At 37.2% G+C, this 23802-nt stretch overlaps 1 protein-coding gene across 1 annotated transcript in view; it reads left to right on the forward strand.

The window, feature by feature from the left end:
* ATP8B4 (ATPase phospholipid transporting 8B4 (putative)) overlaps window positions 1–23802 on the forward strand; it is a 194955-nt gene that overhangs the window by 99585 nt on the left and 71568 nt on the right. Inside the window, exons 10-12 of the mRNA XM_054565443.1 lie at window positions 7899–8057; window positions 14826–14914; window positions 17690–17886. Of these exons, the coding sequence (XP_054421418.1) occupies window positions 7899–8057; window positions 14826–14914; window positions 17690–17886 (445 nt within the window). The remainder of the gene's footprint in view (window positions 1–7898; window positions 8058–14825; window positions 14915–17689; window positions 17887–23802) is intronic.

Below are 23802 nucleotides of genomic sequence, written 5' to 3' on the forward strand. Positions count from 1 at the left end.
TGGTCTCCTTAGGCATGGCATGAGCTTCCATTCAATCATTTCTTTCATTCATTTACTCAGTTATCTTCTCATTCACTCAGTAAATGTATCTTTAACACAATGCTAAGGGATTTGTCAAGCCTGGGAATGCAATGGTTAATAAGTTGGATCCAGATTTTGCTTTCATAGAGCTTCTATCCCAGGGGAGAAGACAGACTTGAACATGAGCTCATCCCTAAAGAAGCCTTTAAATAGGTAAAATCCCAAAGTTCTCAGGCCCTAAACATGATGTTGACATATCAACAAGTACTTACTAGGTACCAGGCACCATGCTAAGTAATTATGCACAGTCATATTAAATTCTGACGGCCTTGGGAAGAAGAGAGTATTGTTGTCTCCAGCTATGGGCAAGAATGCTGAGACCCTTGATAAATCAAGTAACTTTCCCGATGCCCCATGGTTACTGAGTGGAGATGCCATAATATGAACCCAGGACTGCTGGCAAAGCCTATTCTACAAAGGGACATTTATGAGAGGCTCTAAACTACAAGCAGAGGGCAACATTGGAGAGCTGGGGGAATTAACATGACAGCATAGCCCATGATCAGGATAGGGTTAGGTAGGGCAAGAAATAAATTATAAGAACACTCTAAACCTAAAGGTACAAAATTAATTACTAGAGATCAATTCATTTCAGGACTCAGATGACATTATCATATTTTTAAAAAGTAGCAGTGTTCTTAGTGACCCTGAATGTTAGGATCCCTGACAAGAGTTTATAAGAGGGCTAGAAAAACATAGAGACCAGTACATGAAAGGTAGAGTGGGTTTTGGTAGGTAAATCCATTTATTTGAAAAGTTTTCACATAAATATTTTTATCTATTTCAAACATCAGAAAAAAATTGGTATGTAGTGTATTGAACTTTAAAAGAAGAGATACATAACTTGATCTGATATTACAATAAGTATGAAAGTAGAGTAAGCCTTGATTTTTCATGTTAAAATCTTACGGGAATTGGTAAGCTTTTAAAAAAAGTAACTGGAAATAGTTGTCAGTTATATACTTGTAAACTGGACATTTTTATGCTTTGGGGAAAGCCCCGGATGTAAATTGTCCAAATGCGTTTAAGAATCTTTCACATATTGTTACTGACTGGGATGAGATCTGTTTTTTGCAACTTATGACAAGTTTACATATTTTGTATGACTGTGTAATACTGAGTTCTGAACTGGGGAAAGGTTGACTCTTTATTTCAGGAATCTTTGTGTATTTTGTGGTACTTTCTAAAAAATAGCATGTGTGTAATTAAAACACAGAAAAACAAGTCTTTCTTTTTGGTTAAAAACAAAACAAAAAGTGTTGGTTAGTATCTTGTGACTTTTTTACCTATCAAATAGGCTTCCCATTTACATGAACAGAAGCACAACCCAGCAGCATAGCATAGATTCCATATAAAGACAGGAAGGATAACTTCCCTTTTTATTGCTGTTTGTTGTTGATGTGGCCGTGAAGGTGGTGATAATGGATGGCTAAGGCTTGATGTTTGAAGAATACAGGAAGGTGACGCTCTTCTTTCTAAGAAAAAGAAGATGAATATTTGTCACAATGACCATGGAAATAGTATGGGACAATCTTTTAAACTTTAAGAAGCTCTTGGCTGGAGAAACTCTTGAATAGCAATAATGATGTCTTATTTAATAGATAATCTGTCTTATGGAAGAGTTGTAATGCAGATAATCAAGAAATATTACTAACAATAATGTACATAGAAAAATAAAGCCAGCTTATCTGGAAAATCATAGAATACTGGGTACTGAACTCCATTTTCAGGGTAAGCTACTGAGTTCTGCTTGGAGGTAAATACTGGAGTTTCCAAAGGTTATTAGGTAGTTAATTAATGAATAATCTAGCTGAGAAAGGTCCAGAGTGAAGTCTTGTGGATTTTGTTTTGCATGGACCTAGAGCATTTCTGTGTGATTGTGAACTGGATGAATTGCTATCTGTTTTCATGTGTGTTCTTTTCAGAGAGCAAACAAATGTGACTGGCTAGTTTGATTATATTTATACTTCATTATTGACATGATTTTCCCCCAATTGTTTTATTGCCCATTAAAGATGATTTCATGCTCTAATCATGTTTTCAGTGTATACTATATGAGAAACAATGCTATTTTTCCTAAACAGTTTTCTCATCCATTGTCAAACTGTTTACTGCCTGTTAGCTCTTCTTTGATACAATTAGCAAAAGGAAGAAGGGTCCTAAATTTTTTCCCTAGTCCTTACTATGTTTTATGGCTGGGTTGTATTTTTGGTTGCTTCTATTGTGCTTTGAGTTTCCTATGCTTTTTCATTGTTCTTAGATCTATTTGTATCCCTTTAGAGTTAGACCAACCTAAGCCCTCCACTGTGGCTGGGCTATTAGGTCTCCCCGAAACACTATCATTATTACTATGGAGATATACCCACCTGTTCTATTCATCTTAGATTTACTCTCATCCCCATCACATCTCCCAACCACTCTTTGAAACCATCTGAAACTTTTTCTACCCATCTCTCCAAAACACATTTGTTAAGATTCTACTATGTAGGCAGTATGATAGGTTATGGGCCTTCAGAAGTGAATACAATGTGCCTTTCAAAGGGAACTATTTACCCCTTTTGGAAAGGACAGAAAAATATTTGGAAAGCTTTTGTTTTATGCTAACAGGGCATATAAATGGGAAGCTGAGCATGTCTGAAGATAAAGTATGTAATTTGGCTTTGTTCCCGCCATTTTGTTTTGTCTGGGCCCTGTGTTTAGTGCTTACATTACCGGGACCACATTCTTCGAGAAAGGCTGAATTGGGGCTTGGCCTCCAAGGACCTAGGCAGAACCCCTTGGCCTTATTGCCTGTTCTTGTCTAGAACCACACCTTTGGTGTCAGGCCAGGAGTGAATGAGCCTTGGGGCTGGGGACCAGCTAGCCAACATGTTCAAGGCTGCATTTGCCTCCATGTCAGTCTTTGCTTGCGACAATGAAAATGATCAAATGAGCCTGTTTTTTATATTCTTATTGGCAGGAACTGTGTACCATGTTTTTGCCCAAAACACATTTTTTTTTTTTAAGTGGCTAAGTTTGAAGTCTGATAAATGGAGTCTTGGGTCAAAAAACTGGAATAAGCTTTAAGGGTTGCTGTCAACCTGTTATTTCATGTAGGTTTTGCTGGTGACATCCAATTCAAGGTTCCACAAAATTTGGGAATAAAAATTATTGGTCAAGAAGAAAGGATATTGAGTTCTTAGAATTTAGAAAATGTCTCCTCTTCTACCACATAATTGTCCAAACTACTTGGGCCAGTTGAAATCAGTTTTAATTTACTATTTAATATCATTTATAGGCCATAATGGGGGTAACCAGAATTCAGCCACTTCCCTTCATATAAAAAATGACTTTGTACAGGTTATTTAGCTTCATCCAATTCCTCCTGCCAGCACTCTGTCACCTCTCAGTGACTGTGTGGGAAGATGCCAGTGACTGCTTGCATGGGGGCATTTAAGCAACACTTTTGTTATACTGGGGAAAAAGAGATGGAATTTGGAAGAACAGCCCTGAGGTCACAAGTCACTCATTTCTTTCAGGGTTTTGTTTGCTTTGTTTTTAATTTTTCTTTTCTTTTTTTTCATGGTTTCATTTATCTATTTACTTTGGTTTTACATTTAAAAAAAATTTTCAATTATAGTTGTCATGCTATATTATATTAGTTTCAGGTATATACCCCAGTGATCAGACATTATATAACTTACTTGCTGATCATCCTGATAGATCTCGTACCCATCTGACACCATGCATAGTTATTAGAATATTATTGACTACATTTCCTATGCTGTACTTTACATCCTTATGACTATTCTGTGACAACCAAATTGTACTTCCTAATCCTTTCACCCTTTTCATCCGTCACCCCAATCTTCCCCTCATCTGGAAATGGTTAAAATGTTCTCTGTATGTATGATTTCATTTCTATTCTGCTTGTTTACTTATTTTTTTGATCCAATTATTGATAGATATTTATTCATCACCATTTTATTGTTCATATTTTTATGTTCTTTTTTCTTCTTCTTAAGGAAGGCCTTTTAACATTTTATGTAGTACTGGTTTAGTGGGAAGGAACTCCTTTAGTTTTTTCTTGTCTGGGAAGCTCTTTATATGTCCTTTGATTCTAAATGATAGCATTGCTGGGTACAGTAATCTTGGTTGTAGGTCCTTGCTTTTCATCATTTTGAATACTTCTTGCCAATCCCTTCTGGCCTGTAAAGTTTCTGCTGGGAAATCAACAAACAATCTTATGGGAGCTCTCTTGTAGACAACTAACTGCTCTTTTCCTACTCTTTGTAACATTCTCTCTTTGTCTTTAGCTTTTGCATTTTACTATAACATGTCTTGGTATGAGCCTCTGTGGGTTCATTTTGTTTGGGATTCTCAGCACTTCCTGGACTTGTATGTCTATTTCTTCCACCAAGTTCAGGAAGTCTTCTGTCATTATTTTTTCAGATAGATTTTCAATTTCTTCTTCTCTCCTCTTTCTGGAACCCCCATGATTGAATGTTGGTACACTTGAAATTGTGCCAAAGGCTCCTTCTATTATCCTCATTTTTTTAGATTCTTTTTTTCTTTTTGCTGTTCTTATTGGATGATATGTTCCAAATCACTGTTTTCATTCTTGGCTTCATCTTCTCTACTGTTGACTCCTTTTGAATTATTCTTCATTTCAGTTAGTGTGTCCTTCATTTATACTGGTTCTTTGGCATGGTTTCCATGTCCTTTTTATGCTGTTAAAATTCTCTCTAAGTTCCTCTACTCTGTCCCTAAGTTCATTGAGCAGTCTTATGACCAGTGTTTTGAACTCTGCATCTAGCAGATTGCTTGTGTCCATTTTATTTAGTTCTTTTTTTCTGGAGTTTTGTTCTATTCTTTCATCTGGGACATGTTTCTATGTCTCCTCATTTTGGCAGACTCATTTTTTTTTCTATGTATTAGGTAAAGCTGCTACATCTTTTGGCCTTGGTAGAGTGGCCTAATTTAGCAGATGTTTTACAGGGTCCAGTGGCACAGCCTCCCCAGTCATCCAGCCTGAGTACTCCTGGTGTTCCCCACATCTTCATGTGGGCTATACACACTTTCCTGTTGTAGTTGAGTCTTGACTGCTGTTGGCACATCAGTGGGAGGGATTTACCCCTAGGTAAATCAGCTGCAATGACTGGTTGTGATCACCATTGAGGATCTGCTGTGCAGGAGCCTACACCATTGAGCAGGACTTACTTCAGCAGGACACTGGTGCCTGCTGAGTCTTCCCCTTGATTATGTTGCTTGTGGAGGTTTTTGGATGGTACTTTGATGTGGTCTGAAGCTGTCCACAGAATGCACTCACTCTGGGACCTCCCAGGAGTTGGAGGCCATGATCAGCCATTTCCTGTGTTCTGCCCAGGGCTGCCTGGCATTAGCCATAAAACCATCTGCGGATGGCTGCTACTTGTGCTAGGCTTGGAGGTGCCCAGGAGAGACTAAGCAGTGAACCAAGGTCGGCAGCTGCTAATACCAGGCCTGGGTCCACTACAGAGGTATGGGGCATGCTGAGGCCAAATGTTGTTATTTTGAGAGATTTTAGGAAGGTCAAAAGCATGAGCCAAGATAGGCCATTCTATGGTAAAGTAACTGGAAAGGGATTGGATGGGCCTGCAAGTTGAGTGCGGCAGAGTCTCAGGGAATCACCAGGCAGGGCAAACTCTCATATCCAGGTTGATGGAGACTCAGATATGGTGCCTGCCTACAAACTTTGTGAGGGAAATACTCAGAGAAGGAACAATGGCTTCTGCCAACACTTCTCTTTGGGAGAAAGCTGCCCCCTCAGCTCTTGACCTGATGCTAGACGATTCTCCCCATATGTCTCTGGTACCTTTTGAGCTGCTTCCCCAGTGCTGGAACCCAAAGGGAGTAAGTATGAGTAAGTCTGTGGGCAGATTACTTAAGAGGAAGTTCCTGGGGCTCCAGAGCCCTCCATTTCACTCAGCCACAATATCTACTGGTTTTTACAGCCAGAAGTTATGGAGATGCCTCTTCCTAGCACCAGAACCCTGGGCTGGGAGGCCTGGTGTGGGGCTGGGACCCCTTGCTCCTCAGGGGGAACCTATGGAGCTCAGATGTACTTCCTTATTATTATCTTTCACACATGAGCATGGGATCAACCCATTCCTCATCTCTGTCCTCCCTACTAGTCTCAATGTGGCTTCTTCTGTATATCCTTAGTTGTAGTATTTGTGTTCAGCTATATTCAGGCAGTTCTGAATGATGATTATTCTATAGCTTAGTTGTAATTTTCATGTCGTTGTGGGAGGATGTGAGTACCACATTTACTCATGTTGCCATCTTGACGTGAAACATGTTTTTGTTTTTTCATTCAGAATCTGTTAATGTTAGTAATCTGGTTGGTCAGAAGTGATCATGCCATGTGAGAACTGGCTGTTTTCACTTATGTCTAAGAATTTTAAAAGAAAAAGATATTGTAGGAAGGAAAGGGAGTCTATGTATCAAAATGTTCAAAGTGCAGAAGGTGTTTAGTGAGTGGTGTAGCAATGTAGTACAGAGGTTCTCTAGACTGGGCTGGTCTCTTTCCCTTCAGTCAGTGCAGAAGACATGCCTCCCTTTTTTATCTTCCAAATGCCATTTATTACGTTCCAACCTGCCATTTTTGGATTCTAATTAAGTAAATGTATTTTTATTGTCTATGAGAGAATTTTGTAGGCACTAAACTATTGGATCTACCCACAACCTCTTTTTATTCCTTCTCTCTCTCCTTTCCTTCCTCACTCTCTCTGTCTTTCAAGTTTTTGTACTTGTTACTTATAAGAATTTAAACCTCAATTGTTTAGAGTGCAACATATTTTTTAATTAAAGTTATTCGGTTGACATTGGTTAATAAATTATATAGGCTCCTTTTTAAAAATATATTTTATTAATAAATTAAATAGATTTTAACAGTATAATTCTATGCTACATCATTTGTATATTGCATTCTGTGCCCACCACCCAGAGTCAAAATACATTTTAATCTAAGAGTTATATTTCATGACAGGATCCATACAAAATTATTTCTAGTTTCCCTTTCTATTAGGAGAATGCCCACCATGAATGTATCAATTCTTATTGAAATAGCAGAACAAATTGATTCATTGATTTGGAATGGGCATGCCCTTATTTTGGAATGGGCTCTGAATTAAAAACAAAACAAAACAAAACTAGATACATCTTCTGGCCAGGTTGGGACAATTTATATGGTGTCTTTGAGAGGCCCCAGAACTCTGAATCTAATCAAGATAAAAAGCATTGAACAGTTGAAAGGAATCACATGTATTCTCAGGCACATGTAGCAAACAGGGCCCAGGTTTCTGGGGGGTGGAATATAGTAGAACCTTTGAAATTCTGATTATAAGCCCAGAAAGACCTGATTAAGTCTGGCTGTGAAACTGGAAGTGTGCCATCTAAACCTGTGGGAAAGTTCACATTAAGTAAAAGGAGATGGAATAAGAAAAACTTTAGGACAGTCCCTGTTTTATCTTGTCAAAAGTCATTGTTAGAAACTAGAGGTAGAAAGAAGTGATTTTTTTTTTAAGGAAAAAAAAAATCCCATGACTTTCAAGCTTTCTATTTTTATTTGGACAGTGCGGCAAGCTCTGTTTAAAACGTTTGATGGGTTTCCATCTTTGTACCCCCTCACTTATTTTTCCCAGCACAATCTTGTACGTGTAACTCTGTGCTGTCTAAAAAAGAAGGTAAAATACATATGTATGACAAGTAAGGTGGTATCCAAGTACTGTGGATTTCTAAAGAGAGTTTAAAGGTAAGTCATAAAAAGGCTTTTAAAATTATTTTTTATTTTCCAGGGATTGTTGCCTGTGAAGCGCCTAACAACAAATTAGATAAATTCATGGGAGTTCTCTCTTGGAAGGACAGCAAGCACTCCCTCAACAATGAGAACATAATCCTGAGGGGCTGTGTCCTGAGAAACACCAGCTGGTGTTTTGGAATGGTTATTTTTGCAGGTATGGCTACCGCCCAGGATTGGTTAGTGGGGAATGCCTTCCTGACTTTTGCATGGGCATAGCCTGGGGCTCTCTGGGTTGGATGAACACAGTACTTTTGTTCTACCTGAGGTGCAACCTGCATTGACGACAGAGTGCAGGGCACCAGGGGAAGACACCAATGCTCTGGAATAGTGTGTGGTTCCACTGTGTGAGGAACAACTGACATCATGAATATATTCCTAAGGGTACTTGGGCCTTAATTACTCAGTGGGTGGTAGATGCCTACTGTTTAATTTCTCATTCTTTAACCCCATCTCAATCATCCTCATCATTATATTTTTTAATTTCCCCTTTGAAATGGGAAAATAGTGTTAAAAAAACAAAAACAACCCTGCTCTGATGTTAATTTTGTAGTTTGCAAAGATCAAATAATTCTTTTGGAAAAGCTCAGAGCTCCCGCAATTGTTTCTGTTTATACACCATAGCTTCTTCTCTTAGTCAGTAGGACAGTGGGCCCTGAAAGACTGTGTGTGAGGGAAGTGGGGTGGGAGTGGGGAAGGAGGGGAGGTGCTTTTAACTCTTCCTGCTGCCCACTTTTCCATTCTCTGCTTTGTGTCTGTGGGCCCGATGTGGCACTCTACTGTGGAGGAAGCTTACAGTAGCACCACTTCATGAAGCCACTCAAATTGTATTCATGGTTTCAATTGCCAGCCCTTGACTTTTCAAAATCCTACTTATTGTGACATCAAATTAGTTGGGGCCCGTTGACTATATGTGCAATCAAAACCGGAATGTTTCTCTTAACTGACTTTCCTCAACAACAACAAAATGTTTATTAAAGACTCAAAAGGGTTCCAAACCTGGAAAATTCCTCCCCCTGCTTTGTAAATACTCTCAGCTGTGTGTGTTAACAAGACTCTTGCTGCTTGGGACATTGCTATCAAAAGGACTTGAGAAATTACCTAGGAATGAGGCAGTGTATGTGCTTTTACCTGGGAATGAATCTGGTTTCATATTTCTCTTATCAGTTGCTTTCATTCTTTTGTCATGGAAATAAGCCTATGATGATATCTTTCTTTATTTGCATCGCTCTTGCATTGAGAAAAAGAGAGCCAAGCTCATACCTTCCTACTTAATGAAGGGGAGACTTCTTGAAGGTCCTGTGTTAGGAAGGACACTCCTGGTTTGCTCCCTGTCATCCTAGAAATGGGAGTGCTTGATCCTAGGAATGGGCGGTAGCCCAAAATTTTGTTTGCATTTGAATGGTCTTGTTTGAAAAGACTGATTCAGGACTATGGTTCAGCCTGTTAAGCTAGGACAGCTGCTCTGAAGCACTCAGAGGCCAAGTTTTCCTTCAGAAGGTTGGCTCTTTGGGAAAATGCTCCTGCAAAGAAGGAAGTCGGGTAGTAAGATGAACAGGTCTTCTTCTAAGCAGTATAATAGAAAGTTCACAGAATCTCGATTGGAGAGATCTGGGTTCAGACTTGTTTACCAGCTGTAGGATGTTAAGCTTTGGTTACTTACTAAGCTTTAGTTTTTTCTACTGTAAATGGGGGTAATAATAAGTTCATTAGACAGTCATTTTAAACTCTCAGTGAGACAATGCATATGGGAAGAGGATGCTTGACAAATGTTGTTTTCCTTCCTTCCGTGCTTCTCTCTTCTTTCGGCATCAGTTCAGAGTGCATTGCTGACTATATAGGCTGAGAGTTGGGAAAATGTACTGCTCTTTGGATCTTGGCAGGGAAGTGTGGGAACACCCTCTTCGTTTGTGATGTGGCCTGCATGTTTCCTGGCAAGAAACCTTCACGAGGCAGATATTTGTAATGCACAGCATGCCTCCATTGACTTTAGTCTGGGCACAAATGTTGATAAAAAGCTTAACTAGAATGATGGCAGGCAGAATGGTTGGTTTCACCAGTTTCAGATTTGCACAGGTGAATGTCTCACAACCATTAAGTTCTGAAACATCTAATTTGGGAGACTAGTTCCAGGTAAACACCTAGATGTTTTTAAAGTTATTAAAAATGAATTATTAACTATTCTTTTTGTATTATTACTCTAATTATACCTACAGTTGAGGATTGTGCAAAGAATAGTCAAGACAGACATGGTTTACTTTTCAAATCTATAACTTATGAGGATCTAAAGTACATTAACAGCTAAGCCATGCCTCCTGGAAATGACTTTTCCTTCATGCTCAAGAGATGAGAAAGTCTTGTTTCTGAGGATAGGAGACTTATTCATTTAAGGAGTTCATTTCATATTGGTGCACAGTAGGTTTTTGTGCTGGATGTCTTCTGTTTGCTCCTCTAGATGTACTGTCAGCCTTCCCCACTCTTGTCTCTGACCTGGAGGTTGACTTGTGTGGTTTACATTAAGGTTTCCTTCAACTTTGGCTTTTAGTTGGGCTGTGTCATTGGGGATCCCTGGATAGAGATAGATCAAAGAGAAAGATTGAGATAAAGGTACTTACTCTTCCTGACAGTCTGCCTGCATAGTCACTTCAAATAGCTGAGTCCCTCAACATACAGTCACTCTTCCTCTAAGGACTGGAGATTGTACATACTTCTCTCCTTAAGGTCCAGTAACCACTCCCTCCCCTCATCCCTTCCTTCGGGCTTAGATGGAAACATCTTGATTGCTACTAAGTCCCTGGTTACTTACTTAACCTTCAGCCTCCCCTGTACCCCTTCCCCCATGCACACTTTTGTATAGTCCCTTTATAAATAAACCTTTCCCCAGTTGTCCTTGTTCAGTGTGTCATCTATTTCCTGTTCGGACTCTGAGTGAGTCATAGTCTTAAATATACATTGATTGAATGAGTCAGTAAATTAATTAGTTAATGGACTATTTCGTATAATTTTAAAATAGTGGTTGAGAGCAAGAGATTTAGAGTTAGCTAAATCTGGGTTCAAATTCTGGCTCTGACCCCTATTAGACAAGAAATCTCAGGCAAGTTACTTAAATTCTTTAAACCTCAGGCTCATTATTAGTGAACTAAGGATAACTAATTTATTGGCTTGTTTTAAGCATTAGCTGAGATAATAGATAAAAAGCACATATGGACATTGCCTAAAACATAGCAGGTGCATAATAGATTAATTCATTAAACAGTTATTTATTGAGTGCCTACTATGTGTCAAGCACTATGCTAGTTACTCATTTGTAAATAATTCAGAACATGAACAAAACAAATACAGTCTCTTCACTCGTGTGGTTTTGAATCTGGTAGGAGGCAGAGACTTTAATATCAAATAATTGTAGTAATGAATATATAGTCTTAAACTGAGGTAAGTGCTCTGAAGAAAAAGAACATGAACTTAAAAGAGTATGCAATATAGGAACATGAAGGGAAAGAACAAGTTAGCTAAAAGACATGTCATGGGTAAAGGGCCTGTTGAAGGCGTGAGGATGGTGAGGTCAACAACAACAACAACAACAACAACAACAGAGAAAAAACAATAACGAACTTAAGCAGGCCACTGTGGAGCAGCGGAGCATGGAGAGTAAGAAGAATGGAGGTGAATTAGTGCTTGGAAACATGGATGGGGACTGGGCTACGTTGGACCTTCTGGCCTGTATTCAGAATTTTAGTCATTATCCTAAGAGTATCGGGAAGCCATTGCAACTTTTCAAACAGATGGTGTGGGTTTATGTGTGAAATTTCAAAGGTTCACTCTTCACTACAGTGTTTGTAAAGTTGGTAAGTAGTAGGTGCCCAAAAATAAAATATATGATTGCAGTGGGGAAGGGGGAAATATTGATTAGAGTTGGGGGCAGAGTGGATTTAGGGAGGCAAAGTTACAAGGATTTTTATTATAGTCCAGTTGAGAGATGATGGTACTGTGGATTAGAGGGTGAGTCATGGAGGTAGACTAGACTCCTAGGTTTCTCCCAGACTTCAGAGCTGGGGGAGAAGTAGTGCCATTCACTGAGATGAGGAACCCTGGAGCCAAGAGTATGGAGGATAGTGACAGACAGATGCCTGGGAATGACAAGTTGGGCTGGACAATGGCCACTTGAGAAGCCTAAGAAAGATTCAGGTGAAGATGTCATTTAGGCAATTAAATATATGGATTTAAATATATGGGTTTTTAGAGCTCAGAGGAGCAAAGCTGGAGATATACATTTGGTCTATAAATGGTAAATGGAGTTGTGGCCTGAGGTGAGATTGATCAGGGAAGCTGGATTAAAAACAAAGAGAAGATGGTCTATGCCTGAGTCTTAATGAATCCTAGTATTTCATGGCTGGGTAGAGAGTGATGGTCATTGTGGAAGACAAAGATGGAGCTACCAAAGAGGTACAAGGAAAAGCAGGAGAACATAGTAACATGGAAGCTAAAGGAAGAATATGTTTCAAAAGGATGAAATAGTCAACAGTGTTAAAGGTTGCTGAGAGGTCAAAGAAGGTATAGAAGATATTGATGATAACACCAGATCTATATGAATAGAATGATTGGCCCAGAAACTAGGTTGAGTAATGAGTAAGAGATGAGAAAACAAGGACTGTTAGGTATAGAAAAGTCTTTAAGAGATATGGCTGTGAGAGGAAGAAGAGATGTGTACATCAACATCTGTGGATATATTTAAATAAATGCTTAAAAAGCCATTAAATGGATTCTTTGCTAGTCTGTGTATGTATGTACTTGTATGCATAAGATGTAAATTTTTAGCATAAATCTGGTCCACCAATATTTCAACTTTTAGCAATCACAAACTTTATTTGCCCTTGTGATCTTTACTATAAAAGAAATATTTCCCACCCTCAATGTCCACATGATTTTAATAAATGATTTTGAGAAAATGTGGGTGGCCTTCTTTACACAGCAGTCGCTGGGGTAGGACACTGAGGTACAGTTTCCACCCCAAGACAGTAAATATTTCTGAGACCCAATCTTTGCTTCAATGTGTTTTTAAAGTAAATGAGAGTCTTTAACAATGTGCCCATTCTTCCCTAAACTTTGGAATTTCATGTGTGCCTTCCCGCTCTTCTGTCTTGCATTTTTCCTCCCCTGCTATATTAAATGGCTTCATGAATCGAAAATAATCACGGAAAGATGATGTGTAGAAGGAACACTAGACAAGTCAGCTATAATTAAAATTTAATTGCTTCTGTTTAGCATCTTCTTTGTCCACAAGGAATTGCCTTAGCAATAATATATTCTAACATTCTCCTTTGTTAATTACCTAATAATCTACCTCTAAGGCAGTTAATAATATTCTTAAAATTCCTTGAACAAGGCACTTAGTCAACATATCTATCATGAGATAATCTATTTTATTTATCTGAAATTAATCTAACACAAGATTAAAGATAATTCTTGCCCTTACATAAAGTATATATTATATACATAGTGTGTAATACATAGTAAAGTTTTAAATTATTTCCTCATGTATTGTTTGGAGAATATTTCTTTATTAAAGGCATTGCAAATCTTTTTGGGAAACAGATTCATAATTTGATTTCTTATTTCAACTTTTAGTTTTTGACCTTAGTGTCCTGAATTGTATATTTTGTTTAGCTTTACTTTTGTTTATGCTGTTAGAGTTGTTCTGGCTTTTTCTCCCTTTAAGCACCTACACCCAATCCCACCCCGAGCCAGTCCCCATATCGTTGTCCATGTACATGGGTTGTGCAAAAATGTTCTTTGGTGCTTCACCATCTTTTATCCTGTTCCCCCATCTCCTTTTTGGCAGCTGTCAGTCTGTTTTATGTATCTGAGCTTCTGTTACTATTGTATTTTGTTCATTGGTTTATTGTGTTCATTAGATTTCATATATAAGTGAGATCATGTGGCATTTTCCTTTCATTGACTGGCTTAATTCACTTAGCATAATTTTCTCCAGGTCAATCCATGTTGTTGTGAAATGTAAGAGTTACTTCTTTTTTTTTACTGCTGCATAGTATTCCATTGTGTAAATATACCACAGTTTTTTTTTATCCACTCATATACTGTTGGGCAGTTAGGCTATTTCCAAATCTTGGCTAAATAGCACTGCTATAAACATAGGGGTGAAAATATATTTTTTGTCTTGGTATCTTGCAATCCCTGGGGTATATTCCCAGAAGTGGAATTGCTGTGTCAAAAGGGAGTTCCATGTATGAATGACCCATGGACATAGACAACATGTTGGGGAGTAACTGTGGGAATGGGGCAATGGTTGGGCAGAAGAGGGCGAAAGGGTAAAAACTGTCCCCATATTGTAATAGAAAAACAATAAAATATTTAATAAAAAAGAGTTCCATTTTTAATTATTAAAGGATACTCCATATTTTTCCACAGTGGCTGCATCAGACTGCATTCTCACCAACAGTGCATTAGGGTTCCCTTTTCTCCAAAACCTCACCAACACTTGCTATTTGTTGATTTATTGATGGTAGCCATTCTGACAAGTGTAAGGTGATATCTCATTGAAATTATTCCTCACTCTGATGGACTTAATTATTTTTAGCTGCTTCAAACTACAGGCATATTTGTACATAGACTTTGAAAAGTAGCTTTTCTGAAACCTTTCACTTACAAGTTCGGTTTGGATTTATTCTATTCTAAGGAGGCCAACACTATTTCAGAATTGTTAAGCCACCAGTTGAGAATCATATACAACTTAATAATAGTGCTTTCTTGTTCTTAATACAAGTTAAATTATTTAAAATATTTTTTTTTATTTTCAAAAACATCTGATATGAGTAGGAATTCCTCCTCTACTTCCTCCTCCTCCTCCTCCTCATCATCTAATAATAGTAATTTCGAAGTTGTTATTAAAAAAATTTTTTTTTTGCAGGTCCTGACACTAAACTAATGCAGAACAGTGGAAAGACAAAGTTTAAAAGGACAAGCATTGATAGATTGATGAATACTCTAGTACTATGGGTAAGTTACTAACAAAATTAGGCAATATCATTAGTCATTGTTATCTTAATATATTTCTTATATTTTGCTGAGAATTCTTTCAGAAGTCTACATTCTCTTCATGTAGTTTGTATTTGGAGATTTTACATTTTGGGCCCAGTTATATAGCCCTCTACTTTCCAGATTATGATTTCTCAACCTTTGATAAAGTTTCTTATGAGAGGTAGGTTAGTGGTCATGGAGGTTTCATAGTCTTGCAAGTTCTCCATATTCCAAACGTTGTTTTTAAAAAACAAAACATAATTTTTAAGGTAGTTTGGTCTTTTTGTTGTCTTACCTTCACTTATATCCTCTCTTCGTAGCTTATGGACAGGGCTGGCTTCATGAGTGTGTAACATGTTCAATTACACAGCTCTTTACTCTGAAAGGCCTCACATTTGCTACTGATCTGCTATTGCTATGTAGAGTGGTTTTGTTTTTTTCAGAAATTCTTAAAACATTTTGAACAAGAGGGTCACACATTCTCATTTTGTCTGGGCCCTGAAAATTATGTAGCTGATTCTACTTATGAATCCTCTGTGACCGAAGTCACAGTTCTCCTTCGTGAAGACTTCCAAATCTCCTAGCCCATGGTTATCTCTTCCCTCTGAACTTTTATTCTCATCTGAATTTTTTGAAATTATTTCCTCTACCACCCATTTACTAAACACAGTCAGGTACTCCTTGTAGCCTACCCACTTTGTAGTTAATTTTATGCTACCTCAGGCTGTGGATCTGATTGCCGTTTGATTTTTCATGTGATATTGCTTTGCTTCCTCATGTAGGGGTTAAGTTTTAGGACATTGACTTTGAAATATAAGGACAGTAACTTTGAACCACGTTCCCCACCTACCCCATCACAGACTCACAATGATAAAATCTCAGCTTAATATTTGCTTAACTAATATATAATAGTGGGACTTTGAATAAGGAAAGAAGGAAATGGTCTCTTATTTTGGTACAAAATTGTGTCCAGGCTCTGTGTATTACTGTTAGTAGTATCCTCATACTGCACTTCTCTCCAGTTGCACCTGTCTTCTTGGATCAGAATCCATGGGGTCAAGGAGACATGCCCAGAAGGAGTCTGTGACCCCATCCTATTATCCCCAGTTTAAATGACCCTGTGCTCACTTCTAGGGTTTGCATTTGGATTGTATATCTACCCACCACAGACTAAAATTCCTGGGTTGTGAAGCAGGAATTGTCCCACCTTTTAGTTTTGTTTTAATATCATTTTTTAAAAAAGGTTTAATTTATTTATTTTTAGACAGAGGAGAAGGGAGGAGAAAGAGAGGGAGAAAAGCATCAATATGTGGTTGCCTCTGGTGTGCCCCCTGCTGGGTACCTGGCCTGCAACCCAGGCATGTGCCCTGACTGGCAATCAAACCGACAACTCTTTGGTTTGCAGGCCAGCACTCAATCCACTGAGCCACACCAGCCAGGGCTGTTCCAGCTTTTTGTACTCTAAGAGTCTGTCCTTAAATTAGGGAATTTAATGCCAAGTATCAATAATTTTAATGCTCTTAGAGTAATTCAGTTAAATTAATTTATAGCACCAGCCATTGAAAGAAAGACGATACTGTATGATACAGGTATCACACCGGTAGGATTTTAGGAATTCACGATTCAACTTTTCTCTAATGCATGGTTTTCTAATATACTTTAAATTGGCTTTCCCCAAACTTTGTCATCTTAATATGCTTATTTTGTTCATGAAAGAAAAAAGAAAAAAGCAGTTCTAGAACATCTGAATATTCTTTCATGGAGGAGAAAGGAAATGGAAAGGAAAAGCATTCCTGTTCTCTAGCCCCATTCCTCCCGTGACAGTGGCTGGCCCCCGCTCCTATTACAGTGCGACACTTAGCAGGACAAAGTCCTCTGAACACTGTGTTCAGCTCAGATCTTACAAGGGTCACTGATTTTGTGTTCTTCCTGCTTAAAGCTTGAATTTGGGGCTCACAACGGACTCGCCTTGCTGTCTCTCTATTTGCTGTACCTCCAAAGTGTTTGGTTTGCTAATACGGATACTAATCACAATTTAAGAGTCAGCTAATTTTCAGGTTGCTTCCTACCTTTTTTCTTATCTCAAAAAGAAAGTATATATGTCATGAAATATTTTAATTAATCCTTATTTTTCTTGTAAAGCTTAAGTAGGTATTATGCAGCTAGATCTGCAGCCAAAAGACTAGCCCAGCCTGGGATAAATCTTTATCCTTGATATTTTCTTCTTTTTGCTTGTGTGCCTTGGGTGATTATATAAGTTATCATTTAAACAGGATACTTTTGAAGGGGAAAGGAGGGAGTGCTATGATATTACACCTGGACAATAGATGTAAACTGGGTTTGACCAAAGCACATCTTCTTTACTTGATTCACTTAAACATATGCACTCATTATGAATAGATTAATTAAAGTTATTAGCTTTATGGCAGTGGACAAGTTATGTGATTTTTCTGTGCTTCTACTTTATTTTTTTTTTTATTTTTTATTTTTTTTGACCAGTGAAGTGTGAGAAAATAATTGTTCCTACCTCAGAGTCAATGGGAGAATTGAGAAAATATATATAAAATATTTAGCTGAGTTCCCTGCATAATAATGTTAAACTTTACTCTCATGATTAATGATAAGTAAGGAGAGCTTTGTATAACTTGCTTTACAAGTGACAATTTCTTGGAGTTGGAAGTGTAATTAGATTGCATTGATATGACTAGTTTTGAGTTTAAGTTAACTTTAACCAGACTTCTATTCTCATTTCAGATTTTTGGGTTTCTGGTATGCTTGGGAATTATTCTTGCAATAGGAAATTCGATCTGGGAGAATCAAGTTGGGGAGCAATTCAGAACTTTCCTTTTCTGGAAGGAAGGAGAGAAGAACTCTGTGTTCTCGGGATTCTTAACATTCTGGTCATATATTATTATTCTCAACACAGTTGTACCCATTTCATTATATGTGAGGTAAGATGAGAGTTTATAATTTAGTGAAGGCTTTTCATCAAAGGCCTTTGTTTTTCATAGTCACTGTTTGTTTTAAAATTACAACAAGATAGATGTCTCGCTCTGTCTATGATCTGCCACATCTGTTACAAATGAAGCAACTAAACTGGTTAATCTGTTTAACTTTTACATTTTCAAATTACAATAAGTGCATTTTATTTTCTTCTTCATTCAATTCATTTTCTTATGAATCCTTTTCTTTGGAAGATGTGGACTGGAATCTCATGCAACCTGATCTGTTCGAGTTGGGTTGATGTTGGGTAGAACTAAAATAATATTTAGGGACATCTATGGTGATGGTGCCCCCCTGCTTCTAGTCTGGCTCCAGATACCTGGGTTCAGATCCTATTCTACACTTACTAGCTCTGTAAATTGGGCAAGTTAACTGACCTTTTAGTGTCTCGGTTTTCTCATTTTAAAAATAAAGAAAATAATAGGATTTTCTGAGGAGTAAACAAACATGTAATGCTCTTAGAAGAATGCCTGACACATCATAAGAGCTTAATAAATATTAATTTCTTCTATTATTATTATTTGTAACTATAAAAGAGTACATGAAAGGGTTGAAATAGAGTCGGTGGTATGTAACCATTATTAAAATTATGAAATAGAAGTATGATTCATAACTTCTACTACAACTTGGTCTGCCATTTCTAGATTTGGTCCTACAAACTAGAGGTAAAATGGTCTCACACAGATACATACATATATACACATATATAGGTAAAAACTTATACACACACCTCTTTATATATGTACATATATATGTATGTGTGTGTGTGTTTGATAAGTGGGCCACAGAGTCTATACCTGAGACATTCGCGATCTCAGTTTTACTGAGCCTGAGCCAGACAGTCCCAGAGACGCTGGAGCCAAGAGGAGAGTTGGTTGTTTGACTTTACTCATCACCAGTATTTTAACAATACACATTACCAGCTCTAAATCTCCACTAATTTTTATGAGCTTATTTTTTTCTCTTTCCAAAATTCTAGCTATGATGAAGCAAGGGAAGTCTAATGCACAAATCCCCCCTTGTTTTGGATAGTGGTCAGGACACTGAAATGTCTACTTGTGGGAAGCTGACTGGAAGTAGTGGCGTGCTGCCATAACACCACAAATTACGTGGAGCCTTATGGAACTATGGTCAGAGTGGGGTCTACTTAAACTGTATCATACTAGCTCATCTTTGATTCTGAGGACCTCTCAAACTTGTATCCAATTATAAAGTCTGTAGTGAATCCTGCTCTTTGCCAGAAGCTATGGTCAGCTTTTATAGCTTTCCTTTCATGTCCTAAATGAACAAAAAATGCTCGTAGTGGCTTACCACCAGTATGTGTGCAGTTTCTTATGTCCTCATGAAGGAAGTGTATTCTATATACACCCTTTCTTTGAAGTGCATTGGCATTTTTCATTTAACGATTTGAAAGTGGTTTTCTTATTTTTTTTTTTTTTAGACCAAAGCTAGATTCCCAGGTTAGTGTTCCTTTTCCTGCTTATGTGTACATTGTACTGGTGGAAAGAAAATCTGTTTGGAATAGTCCAAACCCAGGTTCTGCTCTTGGCACTGCCACTGATAGCTGTGTGGCCTTGGAGAAAGCACTTGGCCTCTCTGTGCCTTAGTTTGCCTGTCAAATATGTGCTGCTCAGTAAAATAAGGGGTTTAAAATGATTCCTGAGTGCTCCATATAGTACCCCCTTACCTTTAGATGACATTTTATATTTCATATAAAGTGCTTTCACATATTTTATCTCATTTATATCTCCTAATGATCTTGGGAAGTAGTTATTGTTGGACTTTTTTCAAAAATGAGATGACTCACGCAGGATCATGGAGCTGGTTAGGGACAGAACCAGGATCCAAATCCAAGTCTTCTGACACTTGGAACAGTGTTTTTTCCTCTATGCCTAAGCTGTGTACGATTTAATAATCGGTGAAGGTATCAAGGGAAAAGAAGGGGCTGGAATTCTCTCTCTGTTGGTGAGGCATAGTACTGATGAAGATAAACATAAGATTTGCTCTCTCTAAATAGAAACAGCGACTCTGATCTCAACTTGAGGGAAAAGCATTCTGAGGAATTTCAGAGTGCTCAGTCAGAAAGATGGAGATCTAGAAAATGAGAACTCCCAGATATTTTTAAGGTTTTAAAAAATATATTGATGAGAGAGAGAGCATTTGGAGGATAAATGCCTTCACCTTTAGCTTCCATTAGGCTTTTGAATACACACCAAGGATAAATTAGTGCCACATGTCACTTGAGAATAAACATGCAGAATTTACTTTGAATTGTTAATAATTCCACATGAGCAAAGGACATTGATTGTGGTAAGATATTTCTATGTTGTCAATTTGTTTATCTGTAATGTTAAACATACCGAGCTATGGTTTTTTAATACATCAACTTAAGAAATGCATCCATTGTACTCTCAAGGAATTAGCTTTTAAGTGTTTTTTCCAAAGTGATAAGAACTCATTGCCATTGCTTGTTTTGCCACCGAGTAGGGGAATCATAAGCCCTGCTCTTTGAGCATCCAGGCACAAAACACTAAGGGGCTCGATTATGCTAACTCTGAACACTTGTCTCCTTTTCTCTACCATGAAACAAAGAGCTGAATGTTGCACTGTGACTCTCTTAAATCCTCTTTTCCCAAACAAAAAGGATACACTTTCTCTCTACAGGCTATTTTAAGGTCTAAGAATTCAAATTAACTAAGAGTACTTTCATTGGCTTGTACTGCAACACATAAGGATCAAATTCTGTTCCATTCATTCTGTCTTGAGATTTCAGGGAGCTAGTTTGCTTTCAAATAAACGAAAGCTTCAACTGACGCGCAGTTCCCAGCGTAAGGCTCTTCTTACGGCATTCTTAAGTTCAGGTCTGCACTGGCTTTATCACATGCCTGAATTCTAGTCTTGGCTCTGTGCTTAATTGCTTATGTGTCCCAGGGTTAGTCACTTAACCTCTGTTCATGTCCTTATTGATGAAATTAGTGAATAGAGAGTCGGAATTCATTCATAAAATCCTGATTGGCTGCCTATGACAGGTAAGGCACTGTGACTGTGTACACTAATGCCTTTTGAATGGGGGAAATAAGGAAAACAAAGCTGACTTAGAACAGCTACCAAGGAACTTATAAGGCACTGTGTGTGCCAGGAAGGGTGGGGGTTGGTAGGGGGGGTGGATACAGTGTAGTAAACCATAACAGGAAAATATATAAATAAATACAAGCAGAATATGACTTTTACTTTATTTTTATTTTACTTGTATCTCATTTATTTCCATATATATTCTCTGAAGCAACTAGTTTCTGATTTCTGCCTAGTATGTATACAAGATTGAGTTATAAAGTGTTAACAGAATTTAAATTTCAACAGACATTTGTGCTTACTTCTTTTTTTTTACTTTATTTTTATTGTCCACACTATTACAGATGCCCCCATTCCCTCGCACTTTGCCTGCTTCCACCCAGCCCCTGCCGCCGCCAACCCCCACCCCCTGGCCATCACCACACTGTTCAGAGTATGATATTCATTTTTATATCATATGATTCTACAGAGTCATAATGTGATTTTTAGCGTGTGTTTAAAAAAGCGTTACCATTTACATGGTTAGAAAATGAACTGGCACCATACCACTTTTGGGAGGGAAATGCAGACATCTCATGCAGTTATAGAACCAGAAGTATAAAATTTAATGTCCCTAACACACTTGGTTGTCCTCTTTTGTCCTCTTTTTGTCTCTTGTTTACATATGTCTCCTTGAAGACAAACTGCTGTGAACTTTCTCACTTCAGTGGAGAAAACCAAGGCTTAATTCCCACTAAGATCAGAAATAAACTGTGGGTCTTTGCTATTACCATTACTATTTTGTACTGTTCTGAATGTCCTTGTTAATGTACTAAGACATGCAACTGAAGTACCAATGAACAAAATGAGACATGAAACTAAAATTGAAATAAACCTATTGGAAATAAAGAACACAATGTGATTACAATTCTAGAAAATCCAAAATAATGATTCCGTGTAACTATTAGTAAGATAATTCAATTAAATGCCTGATTTTAACACATAATCTCATTTTTTAGTATTAAAATAACTTTGTCTTTTAAGCCAATAACAACTGAGAAAATTTTCTCATTAGTAAAAAGATATAAGGTCCAGAAACAAATTTATTGAGTTCTGGTGTGGGCCTGCGTGAGAAACAAGGCAAAACAAGACTAAACTAAAACTTTTTCCCGTAGAGGAACTTTTCAAAATTGAATTCCTGGAAAAGTTTGCCCTTCTTGAAGTTGTTTTAGACATTATACATACTAGTTCTTTTCAAACATTTAAGAGTCTAACAGACAATAAAAATCCTAAATAAGTTTTATGACAAAGCTGATATATTGATTTTAAAGTTTATTTAGATGAATAAACTTTATCTAACAATTACTAAAGATATTTGTCAGATGTTGATCCTATAAGGTAGAATAAATAAGATATTATAGCTAAGAATTTTTGAAAAAGAAGAGAATAAATGTTCTCTTATCTCTTCTCAGATATTGCAAAATTTTCTAAAGCTACAGTAATGAAAGCACGAGATGTATTAAGTGACATACTAAAGAACAAAATTGAAATTCCTAAAATAGGTTCTAGTGAAGAAAGTTATTTATGTGTAACATGGAAGCAGCCCAGCATAATAGGGAAAAGGTTCATTGTTAAACAAATGGTGACAAAAATCTTTCTGTTGGTAAAAATTGAAATTAGCTCTTCATATATACATCGTACTTCAAAAAAATTCTTATTGTGATAAAGGCTTAAACATGGAAAAATTAATAAAGAACTAGAAGAATAATATAGATATCTTGGTACAAGGAGGGCCTATCTAAGCAAAACTCCCAAAACAGAAACTATAAAATACGGATAAATTTAAACATTTAAAGAGAGAAAACTTCTGTATGTTAAAAATAATGGAAACCTTAAAAGACAAATGATAATTTGGGTAACATATTTGCATAATGTATATATACACACATAAATTTTATATATTTCTTAATGAATAAATAAGAAATACACTAACATCTCAATAGAAAAAATAAAATAGGCAAATAATACAATTAGATAATTCTGTGAAGAAAACAACTGGCCAATAAAATCTTAAACAAAATTTTAATACACTGAAAAGAAATTCAGTGAATGGTAATTAGATGCATTTGACTTGGCATCTAGTCAAAGATAATTTTCCATAATCTAATGGTAGAAACTTACGATGTTATAACCTTTTTGGAAATCAGTTTGGCCTTAGCATGACAAAGATTAGAAAAGTTCATACCCTTGGCTACAGAAATTTTACTTTCAGAGTTAGAAAGTCATAAATCACCACTAGACCCTAAGACAGTGCTCTTGTCCTGGTAAATAAACAGGCTAATATGACAACCCACCCCTGTTTTCACTCAGTATCTATGATGGTTTTCTCTGTGCTTTATGGAGATAATTTTTACCTCTTTTGGCAAAGTCACATCAAGCCATGTATTGGAGAGAATGTCCTCAACAACACATTTCTTTAGATCAGACATCTGACAAATATCTTTAGTAATTGTTAGTTTCTCCTAAGATTTAGGAGAGATGCCAACTAATATATAACACAAAAAATCTCACTGGGCCTGTTTAATGTAAATAGAGAACCATAGAACATTCCCTAAAGCTTTATGCAAAGCCAGCCTGTTGTTTCATGGTGCTATGAGGAAGTAACTTAGAAAGGTTTAAAAAACAGACTCTGCTGAGATGCTTCTGAAGGTCATTATGGCCTAGGGACAAAGCAGCCACATTTTCTTCTAAACTCTGAAGACTTGGGCAGACTTCCTATTTTGGCAAAGCTTTGTATGTTCTGAAATTGATGG

Source organism: Pteronotus mesoamericanus, unplaced genomic scaffold (assembly GCF_021234165.1).
Source record: "Pteronotus mesoamericanus isolate MK-2021 breed Mesoamerican mustached bat unplaced genomic scaffold, CSHL_Meso_final contig_164, whole genome shotgun sequence".
Classification (NCBI taxonomy): Eukaryota; Metazoa; Chordata; class Mammalia; order Chiroptera; family Mormoopidae; genus Pteronotus; species Pteronotus mesoamericanus.